The following is a 26,030-nucleotide window of genomic DNA, read 5'->3' on the forward strand; positions in this document are numbered from 1 at the left end:
GCCTTTCACTGCTGCTGCCACACATCACAGGGGTTGAGGTGCCTGTTTCTTAACTAATGACTGGGATTACAAATATTCTACCTATTATTGAGATTTTGATCTAATAAAAGTATAGAAATAAAAACAAAACCTTCAGCTGTCTAACTCTGAAATGTGAATGTGGATTTAAAATATAATGTGTCCAATTTCTTATTATTTTTCTTTCTTATTATTTCTGTATTTTTCAGTGTAAATATGGTCAAAGAGGTATTTTTCTCCTGACATTCCAGAAATCACTCATTTAAGGTGTCTTTGATCATTTTTCTCATCATGTAGTTACTATTTTTCATTTTAAAAGGCAGTTTGTATCATTAATTCTGTAATGTATAGGTCATATATACTATGTCCTATTTCCTATGTTATTTAATGCATTCCACTTCATTGCACTGGTAATTTAATTTCTTGGTTTTCCATCTATATAATATACTGTATATAATAAAAATGTAAATATCATTATTGTGTTCATATAAAATATAAAAACTCAAATGTTGTTGTATTTTAAAAAAAGCACCAAATTGAATTTGGTCATATTTGAACCACATATGCACTTGGTACATCAGTTGTATATGTTCTAGGGTTAATTAAACTCATTTGTCATTGTCACTCATGTACAGTGCTCAGCGTAAATGAGTACACCCCCTTTGAAAAGTAACATTTTAAACAATATTTCAATTTCCAAAATGTTGACAAAACTAAATTTAATATAACGTCTGTTTAACTTATAACATGAAAGTAAGGTTAGGGTGATGCAAAAATGAGTACACCCCACAACAAAAACTACTACATCTAGTACTTTGTATGGCCTCCATGATTTTTAATGACAGCACCAAGTCTTCTAGGCATGGAATGAACAAGTTGACGACATTTTGCAACATCTATCTATTTCCATTCTTCAAGAATTACCTCTTTTAGAGACTGGATGCTGGATGGAGAGTGATGCTCAACTTGTCTCTCCAGAATTCCCCATAGGTGTTCGATTGGGTTCAGATCAGGAGAGGCTTTTTTTGTGGATGGCACCCATGCATGCCATTCCTCTGCAGTGTACGCCGTGTTGTGTCACGGGAAATAGTCACCCCAGTTTGGCTTTCTACTTTAGATAACTGCAGTGAACTTGCATGCTGATTTTCTTCAACCCTTCTCATCAGAAGACGGTCCTGTTAAGGTGTTAACTTCCGTGGACGACCTGGACGTCTCTGTGTGATGGTTGTAGTTCCATCTTTTTAAAATTTTTGTACCACTTTTGCTACAGTATTCTGACTGATAAGTAAAGTTTTGCTGATCTTCTTGTAGCCTTCACCTTTCTGGTGTAAAGAAATTATTTTCTTGTTACATTTCTCTTCCATGTGGTGCCATTGCTGACAGCATGAAATAGGAAGGGGATTTAACACCCTTTTATAGTCAACTGTCCACTGGACACTTGTGTAATGAATAATTAGACTCACCTGTGGTTGAATTTGTGTTAAATTAGACATTTGTAGTCTAAAATTTAGCTTTGCTCCAGAGACTTTCAGTGGGGTGTACTCGTTTTTGCATCACCCTAATTTGAGTAAAACTGAAAATTTTGTTGTCTAAGTTTTATTATTAACCTTACTTTCATTTTATAAGTTAAACAGATGTTATATAAAACTGAGTCTTGTCAACATTTTGGAAATTGTTTTTGTGTTCATTGAGATATTGTTTAAAATGTTACTTTTCAAAAGGGGTGTCCTCATTTACACTGAGCACTGTAAATGTAAGCAGGTGACACTTGATATTCAACAGTGTTTTGATCTGCCTGTACTGACACCATTTTCTTTAAGAGCTGCTGTGCAGCCAAAATTATATACCAGTTATCACTGTTAAGCTGCTTTGACAAAATCTGAAGTGTAAAAAGTGCTATATAAAAAAGGTGACTTGACTTGACAATATTTCCTGCTCCTGAAAGCAACCAGATTTCATTGCCTAGAACTATGACCTGTGAATGCTGTCCACTGGTTACAGGTCCACTCAGGGAACTATTTGAGAAAAAGACCCCAGTAATCTCATGTGTCAAAACACCAAAGTAAGAGATATCTGTATGAACTTATACATTCCTCATGGGATTCAGCGTTTAAGCTGCTCCGCATTCTTACTGTACTGTATGTCTCAATTGCAAACTCTAAGCTTTCAAACCTTCCCCTCAGTGCCAATGTTTTTTTAAATGTTGTTTTATAGTCTCAAGGAACTCATTTGACTTAAAACAAAATGTGCTAGATGAGTTCATCTTAATCAACAGCACTTAATATTATGTGGTATAGTGCTGATTGCCACAAAAATGTTGATTTCCACAACTTTTCTTTATTAGAAAAAAGCTAAAATCTGACACTTACAATGGAAGTGAATCTGTTAACAATTCTGTTTCAATAGTATAGCCACAAGACATAAACAATGTGTGCTAACATGACTTGTTACAGTATGTGTGGGAAAAAATGGCTTACTAATCTTTTCTGCATAAAGTTATATCCATTTTTACAAGTTTGCTGCAATAGCAACATAGTGCCTACAATTCTAAAATGACCATAAAATTACTAGAAAAATGTACAGCTTAAATAATTTTTAACATAAACATTAATGTAAGTGCTTTATAAGTTTTTCACAATTCTGCTTTGAAAATTGGCCCTATTCACTTCCATTGTAAGTTCCCCGCTGCAACCTTGATATTTGCTTTGTTTATAGTAAACAATGAACGAGTCTAATTTATTTTTATAGTAATCAAAAGTTGTTTGTGCTTAACTTGTATTGAACCCTGAATATACACAAAACTCAAACGCAAGAAGGCAGCAAAAGTATCACGATAATGCAATGCAGCTTTCCATTATTTACATGTAACACAGCCAATTCTGTATCACAATGGACTCTGCAATCATATCCAGTCTTAAAAAACTAAGGAATACCAGCAAAAACCTCCTTAACTCTGGAAAGAATAACCTCCGATGCTCTCAGTGTGGGTCTCAGAGTTTCCTGGTAACCGCCTTTAATCAAAGCTGTTTGCCCAGGATGTTCAGTTTGTGGTTTAAAACTGGCTAACATCCAGAGGTGAAGGCAAACATTACGAATAGTAAGATTGCTTAACCTCGGCAAATATTACACTCCAGATCTTTTATTTGAAAACCCTTAGAGAGGGTAAGAAGAAGAGGACAATAGAGGCCTGAGAGGGGAAAATGAGCAACAAATTGTGGGATCTGAGAGACTACGACTAGCCACATTGGTTTTCTTTTGTTAGTCGTAGTCTTTCTTACATTTGTCTTTTTGTGTTTGACGCACTGTTTACTGATGGATATTAAATGTTAGCAAAGGCAAACTCATTCATCAGAGCTCAAAGACAGCAAAGAAACCGTAAATAGTGAGAAAATGACTTAGCATGAGAATGAATTTGTACCCATTATTGCATCTTTAAATTGTTACATATTTTGTATAGAACCAAGGCTATATATTGTGAAATTAAACATTTCTCATTCTTTACATTTTTTTTTAGTTTGTTTATTTTTTTAGTTTATGTTTCATAATGCGGTAGCTTAGCATACCGTTAAGTATGTTTTTAAGTAAGATTCAGCATACAAGAGCATTTTAGGAACAGCAACCTGAACCCTGCTTCACATTACAACCTCGGGTGTGCATTCATTTTCAATAATTCAATGGACCATCATAAATAATTCCTCACATCACTACCTGTGCTACAACTAGGCAAATGTCTAACTTGAGCATCTTGTATGACCGGCCAGTGAACTGCAAGAAGTGGTTCACTGAGCCATTAATTTAGCTTTAATTTTCTAGAATAGCCTCCAAAGAAAAGTTTGAAAGATGAAGCACATGAACATTTGCTTTGCGCTGTGAAATGGCCTTATATTTATTGGCCATTATGTTACCATGTAGAAGAATCATTCAGCATAATGACGCCTTCAAGACCAACAACATATTTGATAGCAAGCAACAGATCTTTGTAAGCTGTAAAGCACAAAACTCCACTTTGATAACGTCATGCTAATATAACATTCACTGCTAGCACTACAAAACACTACATCCAACATTTAGAAACACACTATATGCATTTAAATATCGAGCTGCTCACAGAAAGTCATTAGCATGTTGCTAAGCTAACAATGAGATAATCTAATAACACAGCACACAAAACTCAAACCTGTCTTATTTACAAAGGATTTGCTATATGTGATGTTGATTTTGGCTCAAATAAAATATTAATTCCCTCAATTTCCAAAAAAAAAAAAAAAAAAGTCATTTAATTGTATTGAATGTGCACTTGTAGTGTACTTCAAATCGTAACAGTATATTTAAAAAGAAGAAAAAAAAAAACTTGCAGATATTATATTATTTAAATAAAATGCCACTTAAGCGCACTTAAGAAACAGAGTTACTAAAGTGCACTTTCTTTAACACACTTTAGTACACTTTTAAAAATGCACTTTGTAATACTGTCAAATTAAAAGATTTACTTTAAAGTACATTTTAAATAATTCTGTTTTAATAATCCTTTTTCGTGTTTTAAAGAAGTACACTTATTTTGATGTGTCTAAAGCACATGTTAAGTACATGATTATAATTGTAACTGCAGTGTTATTTGATATTACATTTTAAGTTCCATATATTTAAAATGTACTAAATCACATCTTTATCTTTACAAATGTATTTAACAACATGATATACAAGTTTCAATACAAATTACGTTAAACTATATTTTAGCTTAACATAAATGCTTGTCATTTTAACCATATTTTAAAGACAATACAATTATCAAATGACATATAGAGAGTCCTTGTTAAGTGGGTCAAAAAAGCACTCTAAAGTGCAGCTAATTGTATTTAACCTTACATGGTCCCACTTTATATTAAGTGGCCTTAACTACTATGTACTTACATTTACATTAATCATTTGATACAATGCACTTATTGTGTACATACATGTTTTTACATTGTACTTATATTTTAAAAACATCTGCATGTAATTACATCTATAATTAATTTCTGTAATTTCATTTATAATTACACTGTTGACCCATCTCTTAACCCTTACCCCAACCCTTAAACCTACCCATACCACCAAAGACTTCCCTAACATTACCCGTATCTCACCTCAAATGCAGCAAAAGTATTTTGCAATTCAATATGAACCCAATAAGTACATTGTACTTATTTTTTGATGTAAGTACATAGTAGTTAAGGCCACTTAATATAAAGTGGGACCTATTACGTTATATTCTGTTCACACTTAAGTGTATTCTTTTAAGCATATTATTTCCAATGTGCACCGGGGGAAAAAGCAACAGTTTTTCAATAACGGAAGAATATGTAAAAGTATGGTATTTGGGGTGAACAGTGCCCCTGCTGTTGGGGCTGAAGGCACAATAATTAACATTATAATACATAGCTTGGTGACTTTTCAATTTGTTGACATGACATGGATAGATTCAGATGATAAATATATATATCAAGTTGGGTGTCCACCTTAGAGATAGTCACCATATTTATAATAAAAAATGTCATATTTAAAAAAATATCATGCAATAAAAGATCACATTTATTGTCACTACTGTAAAGCTATATTAAATTATTATGGGATATCATTCAATGCTTTCAGAATCTTTACTTTTTTAAATAATTTTGTTTCTGTATTTTTAAATTGAATATTTTTAGATACGATATATCTACGACATAATATGCAACCGATTAGAAAATAATTTGATCAAAATTGAAGCTAAAGCTCCCAGCGCGAGCAGCAGCCGCCTCATACGCTGACCATTCAAATGAGAAACACACAATTTATTGAGGAAAAGCTTTGTTCATCCACAGCAGGTTAAGTGAAATTTGTGAAAATAACCTAATAGTTATAAATCAAACAGCTTATCCATAAGTCTTGTGGAATAAACACAAGACGTTAGCCTGACTGCTTTGCAATGATAACATTCTCCCGCTTATATTTTTAGCACACCAGGCTAACGTAACTCCGTCTTGCCTTTAATCATTTTATATCACGTTCAAATGCAATATGAACAAAGAACCGTCATTATTTCCAAGCAATGATGTGCTGAGTTAGCTAGCTTGCTAACCTACTCGTCAGATTGACCTACCCGGGTTTACTGCAAATGTATCCATCAATATTACATCATTGTTGTCATGATAATATGATAATAACACAAAATTACTGTATATGCATTATTATAAGGGTAGGTTCAGGGTTGGGGTAGGTGTAGATGTTAATAAAGCCATAGACCACGTTAATATCACACTGGAAGCACAATCTGATAGGTAACATTAGCATTTTTTTGGATTTTGTCAGATTTTGCTAACGTTACCTACTGTTTCAATGGGAGGTAGCAAACTCTGACAGGGCAGCACAAATTGTCAGAACACCGGCATTTCTCTACTTGGGTTTTAGGTGTCGGGAAGGGAAAAAAATTCCTCCACCCCATCCAAACTTTTACCTGTAGGATACCAGGTATCAGGTTAAAACAAACCATAAGCACAACGCTTCGGCATGTTCCCTCACTCGAAAGCTTGACAGACCTCCCGCACCTAGTAACGGTTGCTAAACCACGATTGGCCTGTGGCGGTTTTCGAGCGTGGCTTAGCGAAGGGTCAATTGAGTTTGGCATTAACATATGTTAGCTAAGCTAACAATTGGATGTGCTAATAAACAAAATAAAAAAAGCACACAAAATATTAGGTGCGATTTTTTTTTTGTCCTAAAAAAGATTTGTGTCTTGTTGTAGTGCACTCATTGTGCTTTAAACTTATAAAAATAAAACATATATGTACGTAAATAAAACAAAGATTATTGGAGTATGTTTTACAAGAAAATACTATTTCAGTCTTTCGACTTCAAAATTTTACATATAATTAATTTACTTTCTGTGTCTTTGTAATTGTTTATGAAATCTACTAGATCTACAAATCTACTACAAATCTACAATTTGTGAGTGAAAATTGTTTCTACACCAAATGCATTAAAATGCATTCTTGATAGGCAGCTCACTAGGCTTTGGAACTCAACTATTCACGCCACAGCATGCTGTCAAATGAAGACAATTTCTGAAGTAGAAGCGACAGGAATGACATGAGCGCTGAAGAATAATTAGTCTTTTCTTTCATCGTCACTGGTTCGTAACAAAAACATTCTTAGCTAAGTTCACACCCGGTTAGCACAAATTAAATTTTTTGTTACCCACAGTGACAGGGTTGAGAAAAAATCTACATACTAATTTGAAACCAATCATAATTAGCAATCACCTCTGTTATTTCCTCTCTTAATTAACTGTATTAATTAATTATGCGTGGAGAATGCCAGCATGGTGACAAATAGTCTAATGAATCTTTGAGTATTAGGACATTATTACTTGTTTTAATGAACTAGATCTTGCTTTGTTTATTTGCACTCCACAAAATGTCCAAACATGGAGCAAGAAATGCAAAAAACAGATTTCTATCATGACCCATATTATCATAAACCAATATTCCTGAGGTTTGCCATACTAAGTGTTTCAGAAGGAAAAAAGATGAATTTCATTTAAAATAGTAGACATCTTTCCCTAAAGGCATGTGTGGGTGGGTGGGGGTGTTCGCAGGCAGATTGACTGAACACGCCACGTCCATATGGCAACTTGCTAATGATGCAACGTGTGAAATGGCATGAACAAACAACCAAATAACAAGCAAACACAGCTGTCTCAAACTATTTGTTCACACCCATTATGCCTCTTTCCGTACTCCCACACATTCCTACATATTTCCCTTTTTGACCCACTGCCCCTGACAGTGCAGACTTTACCAACTGTATCTGTATTCAACTATAAAAACTCTGCATACAAACACAGCTAAGTAACCTAAGCTATTATTGAGAGGTGATTGTCAGATTATTGTCATATTTCAAAGACAATATAATTATGAAATTACATATAGCCTAGAGATACATATAAACTGCATTAAACATGCAGTTAAGTGTCTGAAAACATTACATTCAATTCATACTTATGTGTATACTTTTAAAGTATATTATTTATGAAATAAGTACTCTTTTTTTAAACTATGCTAAAGTGCACTTTTTTCAGAAGGGTTGATTCCAATTGAGTTTGGCCAAAGTCCCTTTAAGACAAGTAATTTCACTCGGCAGCCATCTTTGAAACGCCTCTTGGGCATCCAGGGCATCATGCAATCTCTTTGAATGAGGAAACATAAAATTCTCCAAAACTGTTCGCCAACCTTACGATTAAATTTCATATTTGAAATCACCAATGAAATCTAACAACAACCGGCTCATAAATTTAGTTTCTAAATGCTCGAATCATGGCAAAAAAACTATTTTTCAGGCTGGATCAAGCTAATGCACATGCGTAGACCTAAATGTGCGTCTCTTCGGAGGCGCGTCTGACTGTTTCTATAGAAACCGGTGATTCTAACGGCCGCTGAAGTGACGTGATGACTTTACCAGTCGGCGATTGGCTCTTATTTAGAAGGCGGGACTTATTCCGCCATATTGTGCGTTACACTTTCTCCCATTCAAAACAATACGAGTGACACGTCTTGTGTTGTTCTATAGTCTTTGTTTTGGCATTAGCATGTTAGCTAAGCTAACAATGGGATACGCTAATAAGCACAGCACATAAAAATATTGGGTAAAACAGTCTTTTTGATCCACTGCCCCTGACAGTGCAGACTTTACCAACTATATTTGTGTTCAACTATAAAAACTCTTCACCCAACCACAGCTATCTAACCTAAGCTCTTATTGACAGATGTCTAGGAAATCACTATACAAGGTTCTTTGTTTAACACATCTAAGGTGTCGTGGCACAAATACATTGGCAGAAGCAAGCTGAATTAGCCAAATGCTAATTTTATTGTTATGTTTTTGCCTGAGAATGGGTGGTTTCATCTCAAGCATTTCCTGATGGCTTCCTGATAAGAAAATGGTAACTCACAGTCTGGAGAGAGCGGGATTTTTCAGGAACAGGAGCTCTGGGAGTTGCTGGAGATGGTTTCGGTTGAGACGTCTGAGGGAAGAACAAAGACATACGGCTCACAATTCAGGAAACCCAGTTTGAAGATTACTTACTAATTATCCCAACATGCTACAGCTTTCACATAATTAGTTTCACATAATTCCCAAATTAATTAGGGTTGGGCCAATAGACGATGCCATCATCCATCGCCAATGCTGACAGACATCACGATGAGACAGTATCATGATCCCCCCCCCCCCCTCCCAATTAGGTAATAATAACATAATGAAGTTGTTCCTGAACACAATACAAATTACATTCAAAAAAGTTAAATGAACACAATTTAAACAGTAAAGACTTTATTGTGTAAAAAACAGCAAACGAATTATAGGCTACTTTTACATGAACTAAACCATTGATATTAACATGGCGGTCCGCATCTGCAAGAGAGAATGATTGCACCATTTTACTGTTTCTAGCTACAGTGAGCAGCACATCAAAACAGCGTTGCGGATCACACCACAAGCACTCAGCACTCTAGTTTTATCTAAAGCCAAACGCGCTTCATTCAATTCATTCATTGAGTCAACTAGATCATCCATTGTGAAGGCCTTATCGACACGACAACCAGTGGCACAGCTCCTCAACAAACCGTCCATACCGGTTTGATGAATACGATCCTCAACTGTATTGAACTGGATTAAATACTTTGCGATCCTATCGGACTTATGATAGCAACCTGAATCGTAACAAAGCACTGTAAAAAAATATGTAAATGGAAATGAAGGTTAATTTCAAAAATGATTATGATTAATTTTACACATACATCACTGTGGTCACTGGGAGCCCATATATGAGTCAATTTCAACAGAACCAGAGGGTTACATGCTATTATTATAATATTAAAGCCTTTGGAACTGAAAACTGTATTATAAAGAGAATGAAAATATGTCTTTAAACTCACAGTCTGTCCAATTCTTTCAGATCATTGAAGGCTCCTCTGTCAATAGAGATGATCTGGTTGTCCATTAGGTGCCTGTACAGATTGATAAAGTCATGCATAGTGAAAGTTAAAAAGATAAATAATATTCAGTACATAGTGGAGGATGGGGATTGTAAAAAAAGACCACAGATTCCATCTACTAACAGAGTACAAACTGTAATTAAAATACAATGAAACTGTTTGCTTGTTAATTGTTGTTTACATGTTAAAATGTGCTCTTGTCTGCTTCCTCTTCCTCTTTGTGGCATATATAAATGTCTATTTAAACTTTTGAAACTCTATAAATTACAAAATACAACAGAAATAAGATTGATGTAAAAATAAAGCTCACAAAATTCGGAGGTGCTTAAGGCCAGCGAAGTCATCCTTGCTGATATGTGTAAGGTTGTTTGTGTTCAAGTCCCTTTAAAAACAAAAAGAAAGAGAAACTGTTAATCAGAAATGAAATATTAATAACTCTTGTTTTAACTACATCAATGAGTTAATGAATCAACAGCAATTATAAAAGGTAACACTTTAATAGTTCAATCATAGTGAATGGAAACTGTGCACCTTTATATACAGTATATATTAATTATAGGCCTCTTGAGCTAACACGTTTATGTTCTAAGAAAGTTTTGTTAATGTTATTTAACATTTTTTCTGAACGTTTTCTGAATGTTAAAATGTACAGGTTTTAAGATTTTTTTTCTTGGTAATGTAAGTGTTATATAAGTTATATAAGCTTTTTTAAAATGTTAGTTGAATAGTCTTGGTCTTGACCTTTTCGGTATGTTTTCAATAACTGACATCCTATACTTTTCATACAACAAATTCTCTCCTTAAAATTACTAATCACCCCAATAAGCTGCAGTTCACAAGGAAATAATTGTGTTCCAGTTTCTAAATATACAATTTGTAGTGTTGACTGCATTTGTCAACACTGTTACAAAAGTTATTATAATTGTAAAGTTATATAAGAAAAATGACCTAACAAATACTTTCTTAACTTAACTATAATTTGGCCCCAAATTAGCTTAGTTGTAATATTTTCAACCCTGTTATACACACATTATATATATATATATATATATATATATATATATATATATATATATATATATATATATATATATATATATATATATATATATATATATATATATATATATATATATTTTATGTGGGTTGAACAGAGAAGAAATATGATAAGGTAAGAGGAAAAAATACATAAGTGGAAGTGAATAGAGGTGGACAATAAGTGTAGATTTTTGATAATTCAGTTAGCGCATTTCAAAAGAACCTGATGCAACAGCACTGAGAAAAGAGTCAGTAAGGAGATCTTATTAATATCTCAATAGTTTGTCCCTGACAGCCATGACTTGCTCTACACTGTTTGGACACCAGAGCATAGGCCTAAATAAATAGAAACCTTAAGAAATAGAAATAAAATCCATAAAATACTATAATTTGTGCATGCAAAGGAGGGTTATGTTCATTGTTAAGAGGTGAACGCTGACAGACTACCCATTTTGTAGTGGAAATATACATTTGCACACACATGTACACTAGTGTCACCTGGGACACGGGCTGTAATAGCACTATTGTGGAAAAGAGCCCAGGTGTGACCAATCAGGGCAGTGAATAAGGTGACTCTTTTAATCCTTTAATTAGTCCAGCATCTGCGGCCAACACTGGGACCATTAACGCGGAAAATTGGACACAAAAGCAGCTTGAACTCTTCATCGGCTATACATCCCTACAGTTTCCCTGAGAGCTTGAAAAAGAAGCTAATAGCTTGTCACAGATGTATATATAACCAGTAGATGATAATTTCCACCAGCGCAGTCATGTGCTAATAAAGAGTCTATGTGTAATTCATGCATCTACAGTGGTTCATTATGAAGCCTAAGTATATATCAATAAAATATATCAAGAAAATAATCATTAATTTGACAAAAACAATTAAGACTAAACAATTTTCTTTTTAAAATTTAATTAACAAGTAACCTTTGTTGTGGTTTATTTTTGATGTTTATCTCAGGGAAACAAAAATAAAATATTACTGTAACAATTAACAGTTTTACGAGTTTAAAGGTTGAGCAGATTTTTATTTATTTATTTTTTTTTTTCCACCAGGGCTAATGACTACCATTGGGTCTTCAAAGTCAAGTTGATTGGAGTGTTAACTGTTTTGAATATTAAAAACCCTTTTTATGGTAATTTTTTGCAAATCTATTTAATGCTGAAGGAGTTTTAAAAAAAATCACATTGGCAGAAAATCTAGTCAGACTGAATACTGGAGGAGAACGCAGGCAAAACTTTGAACTTTTTAGCAGAAAAATTGATTTTTAAAAACAAAAATTGGGACACCCAGGAAATTACATAATTTCTACATTATAGGGCCAGGGGCCCCAGAAACCCTATGCTCCTTCAGAGTTCAGCCCCTAACAATCACTTCTAATTCGATCTCATATGAAAACAAGGCTTACATTAAACTCTTTTACATAACATTTGAGATATGAGATCCTATTACCTAAATATTTAATATGATGATCTAATCAGTTTACACTTACTTTCAATTAATTTAATTTGAAAGGCAAAAACAGCTTGTACAGATATCCTGTTGAGTTCTCAACTCTACTATTGGCCAGTGATATCATGTTGAGCCGTTTGAGCACTGCTACCCTCAGCAGCCTTTTGCCCTCCCTCACGACCCCCCCCCCCCCCCCTCCCCCAGCCAACTCAAATAACGGCGCCTCCACAGCTCCATTCTTTACCACTGCAGGGGCAAAGCTCAGGGGACGATGGGGGATATTATTTGGCTAGTGCAGTCTCCATGATAAATGACTCTCTTTGCTACACATCGTCTAGGGAATGTCCTCCTCACTATAGAGCTGCTGGCTGTTATCAATATTGCTTTCACTGCTAATTGTTCAACAGGGTTGAACACATTGAACCTCATCTAAATGCCTTTTCATTGTTCATTACAAGTGCTAGTCCTAAGATGCAGTCACATTAACTGATGTTCAGCAAATTTTCATGGGTGAAATGCAGACAAATTCAGTGATCTGGAATTTCGGGCGAAAGATACCTCCATGCAGATTTTGCTACGGGTTCAAGCTGGTCGCAAGGATTCGCCCCGTTGACCAACAGAACCCTGCTTGGTATGGAAGTGCCTTCTGTGTAAGCTGTGCTTCATACGTCTTTTTTTGCCTGCAAACTTTTAATGAAATTTAGCAAATCTGAACACACCTTTATGCTTAGAAAAAGCAGCCTTGAATGATTCAAAAAATTCAAAAAAGCAGCCTTGAATGATTCATTTGTGAAGGGGATTTGGTTCTTAGGTTCACCTTAGTGACCAAATGTCCAAATGCAGAAGTCAACAAAGTTATTGTATAACTTTAGATCACTTGGAATATAGCACACAAGTCATCTACTTTTATGATACTTTAAATGAATAGTTCACTCAAAAATGAAAATTCTGTCATTTTCTCATCCTGATTGTACCTGTATGGTTTTCTTTTTTATGCAGAATGTTTTTTTTTCCATGTTATGAATTGGGCCACAAAATTTTGGAGCTCCATAAAGGATACAAGGTAAGTGCAAAAGTAATCCTGTATGTCACGTGACTTAATGTCATGACCCAACTACCAATGGAGTTTAATGTTACTCACGTGCCGTTACTCACGTGCCGCCGAATACATGAGTTCATCAATGAAACGATTTGTGAATTAATAACTACTTTCAAATGAAAATTAGCCCAAGCTTTACTCACCTACAAGTCATCCTAGGTGTATATGACTTTCTTCTTTCTGATGCACACAATGGTAGAAATAACAATAAATATCCTATCCTTACTGACCTCCATCCACATCTATCCATCATAAACAAAATCCACACGGCTCCAGAGGGTTAAAAAAAAAAAAAATCCACATTTAACAAGTTTTGAAGTAAAATATCTAGCTTCTACCAGACCACCTTCCGTATTCAAACTACAGAAAAAAAACGAACTGGCATCGTGTCAGTTCTGTAAATTGAATAGGGAAGGCATAGAAAGCGTAAGCTTTTTGAAAAATACAGAAGGCAGTCTGGCGGAAGCTAGATATTTTACTTCACAACTTGCTAAATATGGATATTCTTTTTTACACAAACCTAGGCCTTTATTAACCCTCCGGAGCCATGTGGAATATGTATATAATGGATGAATGTGGATAGAGACACTTTCTTCAGCTCATACTCGTTTGGTAATGCATACTGCCATTATAAAGCTTTGTTGCATCATTTATTAATATTTCTACGATTGTGTTCATCAGAGAGAAGAAAGTCTATTATACATATTCCACACGGCTCCGGAGGGTTAATAAAGGCCTAGGTTTGTGTAAAAAAGAATATCCATATACACCTAGGATGGCTTGAGGGTGAGTAAAGCTTGGGGTAATTTTTATTTGAAAGTGAACTAATCCTTTAAGTTTGCTGTATTCATCATACAAAGTGATTGTATCACTTCAGAAGACTTAGATTAAAAGTGATCCATAGAACGTTACTCTACCTTTTTGGAGCACAACATTTTTGGACCCCATTGACTTCCATTGTATTTACAGAAACAGCTGATTGATTCTTCAAATATCTTTTATTTTCAGCTGAAAAAAGATAGTCAAACAGGTTTGGGAATGACATGACAGATTCTTCTTTTTCTTTAAGTTTAAGGCCTGGTTTCACAGACAGGGCTTAGATTAAGCCAGGATTAGGCCTTAGTTTAATTAGGACATTTAAATGGCTTTTATAAAGTAAATCCACCGGTAATTTTTTCTAAGGCATGTAACATGAAAAAATTACCGGTGGATTTACCGGTGTGCATCTTGACACAAAACATTGGCACTGACATATTTTAAGCTATGCCTGTACAAGTTGCTTTCAGTTAAAACAGCTCAAACATGCATTTTCGTCTGGGACTAGTCTTAAGCCTTGTCTGTGAAACTGGGGGTAAGATTTTCAATATGAAGCACTTCTACATAACACAACAATCTCAGAAAGTAAACATTTGATACATCTCAACATGATCTGAAAGCACGATCGAGAAGGGTGATAACCGGAATTACATCCTCTAAATCAATGGACATTATGTCCTGTAGTATCAGTTACATTTGACATGGCTTGATCCACACAGGGTTTGATGGACAGGCCCTGACATGAGATACTCAAACCTCCAAGACACACAAACTTGCTCATATACAGAGCCAGTGCATAATTTAAGGGTTGATACTGTAAACAAATCCAGAACACAGCAATTGTGCACATTTGTCTATTGTTACTGACATAATTCCTGTAAATGGATTTTTCTCTGTGTAAACAGTCCATTTCTGGACTTAAGCACAGCATGCAGAACTTACTGTGTTTACCTTTACATGGTCATGACCGGAGTTGAAAGACTGGATTTAATTTTGCACAGACAAGGTTAGCAGTGATTTTTATCATTTTAACAAGTGTAATCTTTAAGCTCTGTAGCTATATTTATTAATATATTTTATATTAATATTAATTTTTATATATAAATCAAATATTCTTTAAATTTTAATATATTATTATATTAATATATAAATATGATATTTAAATATGATTATATGAAATATATATAATATATTAATATAATATTTAATTGTTATTAATATATAATATAAAATAATTTTGATTTTAAAGTTTTAATTTTGTTACACGCTGGTTTTTTTTTTTTAATTTCTATTTAGCTTTATTTAATTTTTAATTCAGTTTTAGTCAATTTACTACTTCAAATTTAACTTTTTTTATTCCATTTCCTATTTTTAAGTTTTTTAAGTTTACATTTTTTCATCTAATATTTCAATTATCAAAAACTATTTTAATGGTTTAAATTACCATTAACTAAAAATCAGTTCTGATATTAATCTGATATTAAACAATAAATAAATAAATAAATAAATATATTATATATATATTTTATATATATATATATATATATATATATATATATATATATATATATATATATATATATATATATATATATATATATATATATATATATATATATATATACATATAGAAAAATATACAAGTGAATTTAGGCATTACAGTATGAAAAATGGAAATTAATTTTTAGATTTGCTAAAGATTACATTTAACGATGATATTAAATTATTATTGGGTTTATTGTGTAACATTAACTATATTATCATGTAACATTAACTATAAGGAGAATTAGATGACAAAAAAGATCATCTAAATATAACCATTATCCACTAATACCAATAATAATAATAAAAAATAATAATTTAAAATGTAATATCAGCTGATAATAAATATTGTACCAATACATTGTGATTCTCTAATTATAACATTTGCCCCACGTACTTCCAAAATGTTTGTATGAGTTGCAAGAATATATTATTTTCTGTAATATATTCCACATAGTTTAACTTGTTTTGACCCCAAAACATTCCTTAAGTTGTCAGGTGCAACTTTTTGAGTATCTCAGATCTAAAATAACACTAGGTGTGCTTTACTGATTCAAGTTATAAGTATCAGCACATAAAATAAATCCTGTTAAAACCAAAAAAGACGATCACTGCCAACCTACACTATTCATGAATTCACAAACATGCACATGCATAAGTGACGTACAATGACACAGGCACAACCAGCATAAACGTCCATGCAACACAATTTCATGATACTCACAGTCTTTCTGTGTTCTTTGGTATATTTCGTGGCACGTTTTTGAAGGCGAGTCCATGGCAGTCCACAGTAGTACCTGTGCAGGAACAGTGAGGCGGACACGCTCCAGAGTGACCCGCGAGAATTAGGGCACTCAACAAACCCCAAATCCACAAACTGGAGCTGGGAACCATCAGTTCAGTGTTCAGACTGCCAGTCCTATCCGGCATTTCCAAACCAAAGCCCAAAGACACAGGTCTGAACCTCTATTGTAGCTGTAAATGCCCAAACATAAACTACAGGACAAGTATCAGTTCTTAAAATACTCAAAAGGAAAGAAACACAAGTAAAGATGACAGACCGCAGATCCTTCAGGAACAAGATCACTTGTTATTTTCTTCTCTCCAGGCTGTTTTCTGTCTGGTCTTTGTGCTGCGGTTGTCTTTCTACAGTGGTTCCCCCTCTCTCTTTCTTTCCTCCAGGGTAGAGCTCTGGAAAAAAAGAGAGACTCATACAATCTCCCACACGCGTCCTCCCTCATTCACATACAGGAATCATCCATCACAGGATCTACAAATCACAGCTTCTGACTCCTCCCCGTCAATATTACACCCTCCAACGGTTTCTAACGGTCGGTCACACACACACACACACACACACACACACACACACACACACACACACACACACACACACACACACACACACACACACACACACACACACACACAGAGAGAGAATCCCAGTACTGGGAGTCCTGCAGTCCAGAGCGATGATGATCCTCTGGGTAATTACGCTCTGCTGGACTGGATGAGGAAGAGGAGGTAGAAAAGGCTGCAGAAACACAAAAATTCACAAATCAGATCAGTTATGTGCACCCAAGTATGACTTTGCAGAATTACACCTTTAGGACAAGAATACTGCCTATTTATAACCTATTTATAATAGAAATAATATTAAAACAATCATAATATTTAAAAATATTTAATAAATTTTGTTTTGCATTAAACAATAATATAGCTCATGAACATAAACTAGGCTATAGTATATATGAGTGGCGTGCAGTGGAAGCAAATTCCTTACATTTCTTTATTTATTTATTATAAATCAAATGTAAATTCATGTTTATTTATTAAAACCAAGTCAGTCATTTTTACATTTATTCCAAAATAATAACTAAAGGCAGTAACAATTTAAACAGTATAATTTAATTGTGTTTTGATGTTGAGCTGTTCTTTTTAGTAGTCAACTTATTTCGGATCATTAGTCAAGCTCTTCACCGAGCTGATTGCTCACTAAAAAACCCCGCAGTCATCACGTTTTCAGGTCTTTTCAAGTTTGATTTTGACATGACATAAAGTGTGATATCTGAGTGGGTGAGCTGTTTACTTACTTTTTAATTAGTCTTCCCGCTGAGCCTTCATTTAGTTCATTAAGAATCAGACTGACGCGCGAAACGCCCACGTAAACAAGAGGGATTTATATAACAAACCCAGGGCCGTAGAATACGCGGGGGATGGGGGGACGTGTCCCCCGCACTTTTAATAAAACGTACATTCGTCCCCTGCACGTTTTTCGGGCAAGTGTGTTGTATGTGAATAAATCGCAATTTAAATTCAAAGAGACAAGATAGCCGATGCATGACCTGTTGTTTTATTCTTAGGAGCGCAGCGCTCAGTTTCGTGTAATGTATGTTTCATTCATACTGGAAGTCAGAGGGCGCTGTCTTGCAGAATGTCCAAAGTGGTTTCGTAGAAGTAATTCAGCTGAATAAAAAGCAGAAACGTCTTGACCATTTTTTTAGTCTATGGTCTTGACTAATGAAACGTGAAGACAAAAAATACACGATTGCTAGATATGGATTATGTATGCTTTTCAAGCCATCTCAAGGTATTTATTGACAAAAAAGTATATGAATAATGCAGTGCTAATGGACAGACTTTTTAATGTTTTTGAAATGTCCCTTATGTTCGCCAAGGCTGCATTTATTTAATCAAAATACAGTAAAAAAAAAAAAAAAAAAAAACGTAATATTGCGATTATTACAAATTATTGTTTTCTATGGTAATTTGATCAAATCTGAATTTTCAGCATCATTACTCCAGTCTTCAGTGTCACATGATCCTTCAGAAATCATTCTAATATGATGATTTGATGCTCATGAATATTTCTGATTATTATCAGTGTTGAAAACTATGGAGGACCAAATTACTCAAAATGAAATAATTAAATAAACAATGAATTAAATAAAACAACAATTTAACAGTTTATTCTGAAATAATTTAATAATTAATTTATTTAATTATTAATTCACTTATTAAATAAATCAATAAATAAATGCATCTATTTATTTTGTAAAATTCCATGAAAACACATTTATTGTTTAACATATTTAACAATATCCTCTTTCACACACTATTATTGTGTTTAAATTAGGGCTGTCAATCGATTAAATTTTTTAATCTAATTAATTACATACTCTGTGATTAATTAATCTAAATTAATCGCATACATAATTTTTGCTGTGAAAGTATTAAATATTTCAATTCAAATTAATCAATGCAGGGTTTTTCCTGGGTCAAAAATGGTCTTCGGTGGTGACAGACATGGTCATCCACACAAATAGTAAAAAGTGCCCTACCCACGTGATCTGCGAGCCCTTTACTGACAATAAAGTACCCGTCACTCTCACTGTAATTCTTTCTTGCCCTCTTTGCAAAAAAAAAAAAAAAAGTGATTTCATAGCTTTGTAAGAGAAGATGCTTTTTTTCTAAACCTGAAAAGTATTAAAAAGTAGCATTTAGAAGTTATATTAACTAATAATATAATTTTCTACCATATACAATTGAATGCACATAACTAACAACAACTTGCTTTGTTCTAGTTTCACCTCACTCCAGTCTAAATTAACTGATTTTATAGGTAGGCCTAATTTACTACACATTGTCATTTAAATAACCTGAAAATATTGTGGATTATTAAGGCTAATTTTACTAACCAAGGCTAGAAGGGCTCCAGGTTCAGAGGTCACGGAATGGATTAATCTGCGCTATTTTTTTTAATGCCTTATTTTTTCTCTGATTAATTAATCGAAATTAACATGTTATTTTGACAGCCCTAGTTTAAATATATATTTTTTCATAATTAAATGTGCTTTTTCAAAAAGCTGTTTTTCATAATAATATACTGCATTTTTTACGAATGACTATTTGACGAATCATGTACTTCCTAAGCACGATTTTCCCAAAGATTCTTTTCATATAGAAAAGAAGATTCTATAGAATCTTTTCAATAGAGGACATTTCATTTCAATGCCAATCAACAGGCAGTGGGTGGTGCTTGACGCTAATTGGTTTAAATTTGGAGAGCGGACAGACAGGACAAATCAGTCTACGTGTGGTTGGTTTTTTCTCCTCATTAAAATCAAATGCAGCAATCATTGTATATCAAAAGCGGGGACATGTTTGTGTGCATTTTGTTTTGTGATTACAATAGACCCTTGGGCAGGCACTAGCGATGGATTGACGCACACGCTCGTCTGTGTCAAGACTGTCTGTGCACGAGCCAAAATAGAACGTTCCGCATGATAACAGCGGTAACGAACACTCAGCATGATTTCAAAATCAACACATCCCTGCGCCAGATCGCCTCTTTTAACACAAATTAATGTCAACTGAATATGTTTCATTTGCATTAGGTATATTATATATATAGAGTGAGATTTAGAAGTGTTATTTTGTGTAATTAATTTAGAGAAGGGACACCACCATCATACTCCGACGAAAGTGACTTGAACGCAACTACCGTCGTTAACACGATTTTCCACCTTGTAAATACAAACTTCCCAGAAGGACTTGAACGCACCATAAGTAATTTGTCCAAAAGGATTAGCCAATTAGCGCCAAGCACCGCCCACTGCCTGTTGATTGGCATTTGTGAAAAAAATCTTTGGGAAAATCGTGCTTTGGAAATACAAGATTCGTCAAATAGGCGTAATTCGTAAATTCAGCATATAATTATGAAAAACGGCTTTTTGAAAAAGCACATTCAATTATGAAAAAATTATTTAAACAATAATAGTGAAAGTGTTACAAGCTGGGATAGAACTCAGGTCTCTGGTGTGGTGGTTGAGATATTTGCCACTAGGCCACAGAGGCTGTAAGCTGTAATGTTGGACCCAAATGAAACACTCAAGGCAGAACTCCAGGCAATGTTGGTTTATAAAAAATAAAAATAAAATAAATAAAAAAAAATAAAAAAATAAATAAAAAGTCTTTGCAAGCCAAAAATCCAACAAAAGTTCTTCTCAGACAGAGGCATTGGTAACATTAAAAAAAAAAAAAAAAAAAAAACACACTACATAGGAAAATAAAACTCGACAAGGGGAGAAAACAAAATTAGGGCTCAAAAACAATCAAATAACTAAGAACACCTTACTTGAGGTAGCTTGAAAGGACTAGGAAGGACTTGGAAAAACAAAGCAGGTAGCACACAGCCAAGACTCAAAAACCAAGTGAGGAACAAAGGGAAAAACACTGCTAAAATACCCTAGGAGAAACAAGGCACAGGTGACCTGGATAATGCTAACAAGATCAAACGAGGAAGAATTAAGGCAGAGGGGAACACAGGGGACCTCTAGAGGCATGGAGACAAATTACAGGAGGTAGAATGCTGACAGGACCCCCTCCTCTAGGAACGGCTCCTGATGTTCCTTCCAGAATGCCCCGGCCTCCGGGTGCGAAACTCCCGGATCAACCTTGGGTCCAGGATGTCTTTGGCTGGAACCCAGGAGCGCTCCTCCGGCCTGTAGCCCTCCCAGTCCACCCCCACCTCTGAGGCATCCACCTCCACCACAAAAGGTCTTTCTGGGTCAGGGATCAAAAGAATGGGAGCGGAAGTGAAGCGGCACTGGAGATCCTCGAAGGCCCCTGCTGTCTTCGGACCCCACTGAATCTTGGTTCCTCCTCCCTTGGTAAGCGCCGTCAAGGTGGCCACCACAGAGCTGAAATTCTTAATGAACTTCCTATAGAAGTTTGCAAAGTCAATAAAACGTTGAACCTCCTTGACCGTAGTAGGTATGGGCCAGTTGTGGACCACCTCTACCTTCTTAGGGTCCATCTCCAGGTGGCCAGGAGTGACAATGTATCCAAGAAACTGAGCCTGGGTAACATGGAAATCAAACTTCTCTGGCTTTACATAGGAGGTGATTGTCGAGAAGTCTCTGGAGAACCCTGCTAACATGCCCCTCATGCTCTTCCAGTGACCTTGAGAAAATGAGAATATCGTCAAGGTATACAAAGACGAATTGATTAAGTAGGTCCCGGAGGACGTCAATTAATGCTTGGAATACTGCAGGGGCATTGGTGAGCCCAAACGGCATTACGAGATAATCATAGTGGCCTGTGGGGGTGTTGAAGGCAGTCTTCCATTCGTCTCCCTGCCGGATCCACACAAGATGGTAAGCATTGCGGAGATCCAGCTTAGTGAAAATGGAAGCCCCTTGAAGCAGCTCAAAAGCAATGGCCATGAGAGGTAGGGGGTATCGATTCCGAACTGTGATCTTGTTGAGGCCCCGGTAATCAATACAAGGCCTAAGACCCCCGTCTTTCTTCTCAACAAATAAGAAACCTGCCACAGCTGGGGAGGTAGAGGCACTGATGATGCCGGCTGCCAAGAACTCCTTAAATGTACATATCCATAGCTGAGCGGTCTGGGGGAGACAGGGAGAAGATCCTACCCCTGGGAGGGCAGGAGCCAGGGAGTAAATCAATAGCACAGTCATAAGTGCGGTGAGGTGGTAAGGAGGTAGCCCGGGACTTGCAGAACACTGTCTTGAATTGATGATAAACACTGGGGACTCGGGACAGGTCGACAGACTCTTGAAACTCAGAACTAGGGGCTGGGGGACTCTGAAGTAGGCAGGAGAGTTGGCAAGGTGAACCCCAGCTTAGAATAGTGCCAGTGGGCCAGTCGATATGCGGATTATGTCTGCGCAGCCAAGGGTGACCCAGGATAATAGGATACTCGGGGGAGTCAATAAGATAGAAGGTCTCCTCCTGCTGGTGTTGAAAGATGGTAAGTCACAGGGACTGAGTGGCCTCTGTTACTTTGCCTGGTTCCAGAGGTCTGCCATCCAAAGCGGTAACTGCCTGGGGGTGAGGAAGAAGTTGGGTAGGGATCTTAAGTTTCTTAGCCAAGGTTAGATCTAAAAAGTCAACAGTGGCCCCAGAATCGATCATAGCAAGTGGCTGGAACTGCCAGGACGGCATTAGCAGGAGGAGCTCTGATCTTCCCCATCGCAGCCCTCCTGTTGCTGTACGGGGACAGGCGTTTCCCGAGAGCTCGGGGCAAGTGGAACAGAAGTGGCCGGAAGCACCGCAGTAGAGGCAACGACGCTCCCTCATGCGACGTTCCCTCTCGCTGGGAGAAAGCCTGGAACGGCCTAACTGCATGTCTTCTGGGGAATCATAGAGCTGTTCAGGAACTGGGGAAGTTCTGGATGCAGGAATACAAACTGGAGAAACAGACCTCCTCAGAGGAACCGGAGAATGAGACTCCTTGCGACGAGCCACCCTCCGCTCTCTCAGGTGATTGTCCAGGCAGATGACCATTGCTATGAGGGACTCAAGATCTTCAGCCGGTTCTCGAGTGGCCAACTCGTCTTTAAGTGGCTCAGACAACACTCCTTGAAAGCAGACCCTCAGTGCCTCATCGTTCCATCCGTTCTTTGCTACTATGGTCCGAAACTCTATAGCGAAATCTGCAGTGCTACGGGAACCCTGTCGGAGAGTGAGTAGGCACTTGGAAGCCTCCCGACCACTGATAGGATGATCAAACACTCGCTTGAATTCTTCCACAAATGCCACGCAGGACTCACAACAGTCATCCTGAGATTCCCACATTGCAGAGGCCCAGGAGAGCGCCTTGTCTGAGAGAAGGGTAATAATGCAAGCAATCTTAGAGCGATCTGTGGGAAAACTTGAGGGTTGGAGCTCGAAGGTGAGAGAGCACTAGGTGAGGAAACCCTGGCAGGAACTGGGATCTCCAGCAAAGGGCTTAGGAGGTGGTAGTCGGGGCTCCGCCACAGGAGAAGGCCTGTCCCCACTCAGAGGTGATACAGAGGAAGTTGAAGAACCAGGGAGGCGTTCGAAGAGCTGGCGGATGGAACTCATCACATCGGTCAGGAGTTGAGAGTGTTTGACCATTAGCTCTTCTTGACGGCTGAGAAAGGCTTCATGGCGCTGAAAAGATGCCTTGTGTTGAGCAATCACTGCCAATAGGTCCTTGGAACTGAGTGTTTCTGGGTCCACGAGTGAGCTAGAACTCGGGTCTCTGGTGTGGTGGTTGAGAGATTTGCCACTAGGCTGTAATGTTGGACCCAAACGAAACACTCAAGGCAGAACTCCAGGCAATGTTGGTTTATTTAAAAGAAAAAAAAAATCTTTGCAAGCCAAAAATCCAACAAAAGTTCTTCTCAGACAGAGGCATTAGTAACATGAGAGATAAATAAAAAAAAATGAAGAAAAAAAAAAAAAAAACTACATAGGAAAAAAAAAAACTCCACGGGGGGAGAAAACAAAACTAGGGCTCATAAACAATAAAATAACTAAGAACACCTTACTTGAGCACACAGCCAAGACTCAAAAACCAAGTGAGGAACAAAGGGAAAAACACTGCTAAAATACTCTGGGAGAAACAAGGCACAGGTGACCTGGATAATGCTAACAAAATCAAACAAGGAAGAATTAAGGCAGAGGGGAACACAAGGGACCTCTAGAGGCACGGAGACAAATTACTGGAGGTAGAATGATGACAGAAAGAGGATTTTGTGAAATATATTAAAAAATAAATGTTGTGCTTTCATGGAATTTTACAAAATAAATACATTTATTTATTGATTTATTTAATAATGAATTAAATTACTTTAATAATTATTAAATTATTTCAGAATAAACTGTTACATTAAATTGTTTTATTGAATTCATGATTTATTAAAAAAATTGGTTATCCATAAAACAGCGGGGTCACATTTTGTAATATTTACGATGCTCATTCTTTTTTTTTTTTTTTTTGAGGCCCTGCCTCCCTTGCCTCCTCGAATGAAACGCCGAACCACTCATGAATTTCAGTAGTAAATAACATTCAGTAGTAAACTAGACTAGTAAACTGGTAAAATATACTTTTTACCGAGTAAGTAGGGCAAATCAGACATTCCTGAAGGCAAGGCGTTGATTATAATCCGATTATTTAATTACATATAAGCCCGTTTACAAACACAGAATATAAAAACAATTATTAACAACTAAGTTATGCCTTCGCCTGATCAAAATGATTTCCAAATTCGCCTGCACTAAGGGAAAAATAATGACCAGAAAATGTTGAGACAATTAAAACCTTGCCACCATGTATTTGTAGTCCTACGTGACGAACACTCACCGCTCAGTGAATCTGATCATTTATCTCTGCCAACGGAAATCTTTAAGTTATCTTTTTGAAATTACTTGGAGTATATTTGTGATTACTAATACAAGCAAGCAACCAAACTTCTGTCAGACGCGAAAATACCTATGGAATAATACCAACAGAAGTCAATCTGGCCATTGTTGACAGTTAATAGTTGTGCTGCAGTGGCCTCTAGTGGACAGCCGTGGAACAGTGAGCAAACATTGCTGCTCAAACATCACGCACAGTTCAAAGAAAACCTATCATGATACATCATCTTATAGAAGAAAAGACAAGAAATACAATTCAAAAACTTGGTAAAAGTTTTAATAAAAATATGAAATATACAGAAGCACCCATTGTATTAAAGCCGAACATGTACAAAATACAAATGTTTCAAATGAGATCAAATAGGTGGTAAAAAAAAAAAATCCAGTTTTAACTATTGTAACAGTCAAAAAGGAAAATAAACTTTTAATTTGAATTTGTAAAAAATGTTTGTTTTTTTTTGCCAAATCAATGAATATCGGTGTTATATCATGTTTTCCAGTAGATGCCAAAACCCACCTAACTTCACATCTGTAGGATTACACACACACACACACACACAAAAACCATCCCACTTGTTACACAATGCAAATTACACATTTGTAGCACCCATAACTTATAAAAAACTAAAATAAAAATCAAATAAAAAAATAAGACACTTAGCGCTTCTAAAAACATTAAGAACTGCTTATTGTGAAAAATTATTCCAATTTCTACATTTGTAAACATCCATCATCAGCACGCCTATTAAGCTTGACGAAGCTTTTGTACCATATAAAAAAGGGCTTATTTTGCTTATTGTGTTATTCTAAAAAAATTAAAGAGTTAGTTCACCTAAAAATGAAAGTTCAGTCATCA

General features: G+C 35.9%; 1 protein-coding gene across 1 annotated transcript in view; it reads right to left on the bottom strand.

Annotated features, from left to right (window-relative positions):
• The window catches only part of slit1b (slit homolog 1b (Drosophila)), a 69,261-nt gene extending 52,349 nt beyond the window's left edge, over positions 1-16,912 (bottom strand). The window contains exons 1-4 of the mRNA XM_067399295.1: positions 16,707-16,912; positions 10,342-10,413; positions 9,972-10,043; positions 8,987-9,058 (exon numbers count right to left, since the gene is read on the bottom strand). Of these exons, the coding sequence (XP_067255396.1) occupies positions 8,987-9,058; positions 9,972-10,043; positions 10,342-10,413; positions 16,707-16,912 (422 nt within the window). The remainder of the gene's footprint in view (positions 1-8,986; positions 9,059-9,971; positions 10,044-10,341; positions 10,414-16,706) is intronic.
• Positions 16,913-26,030: the final 9,118 nt, after the last annotated feature.

The sequence above is a fragment of the Chanodichthys erythropterus genome, chromosome 10 (assembly GCF_024489055.1).
Source record: "Chanodichthys erythropterus isolate Z2021 chromosome 10, ASM2448905v1, whole genome shotgun sequence".
NCBI classification, from domain to species: Eukaryota; Metazoa; Chordata; class Actinopteri; order Cypriniformes; family Xenocyprididae; genus Chanodichthys; species Chanodichthys erythropterus.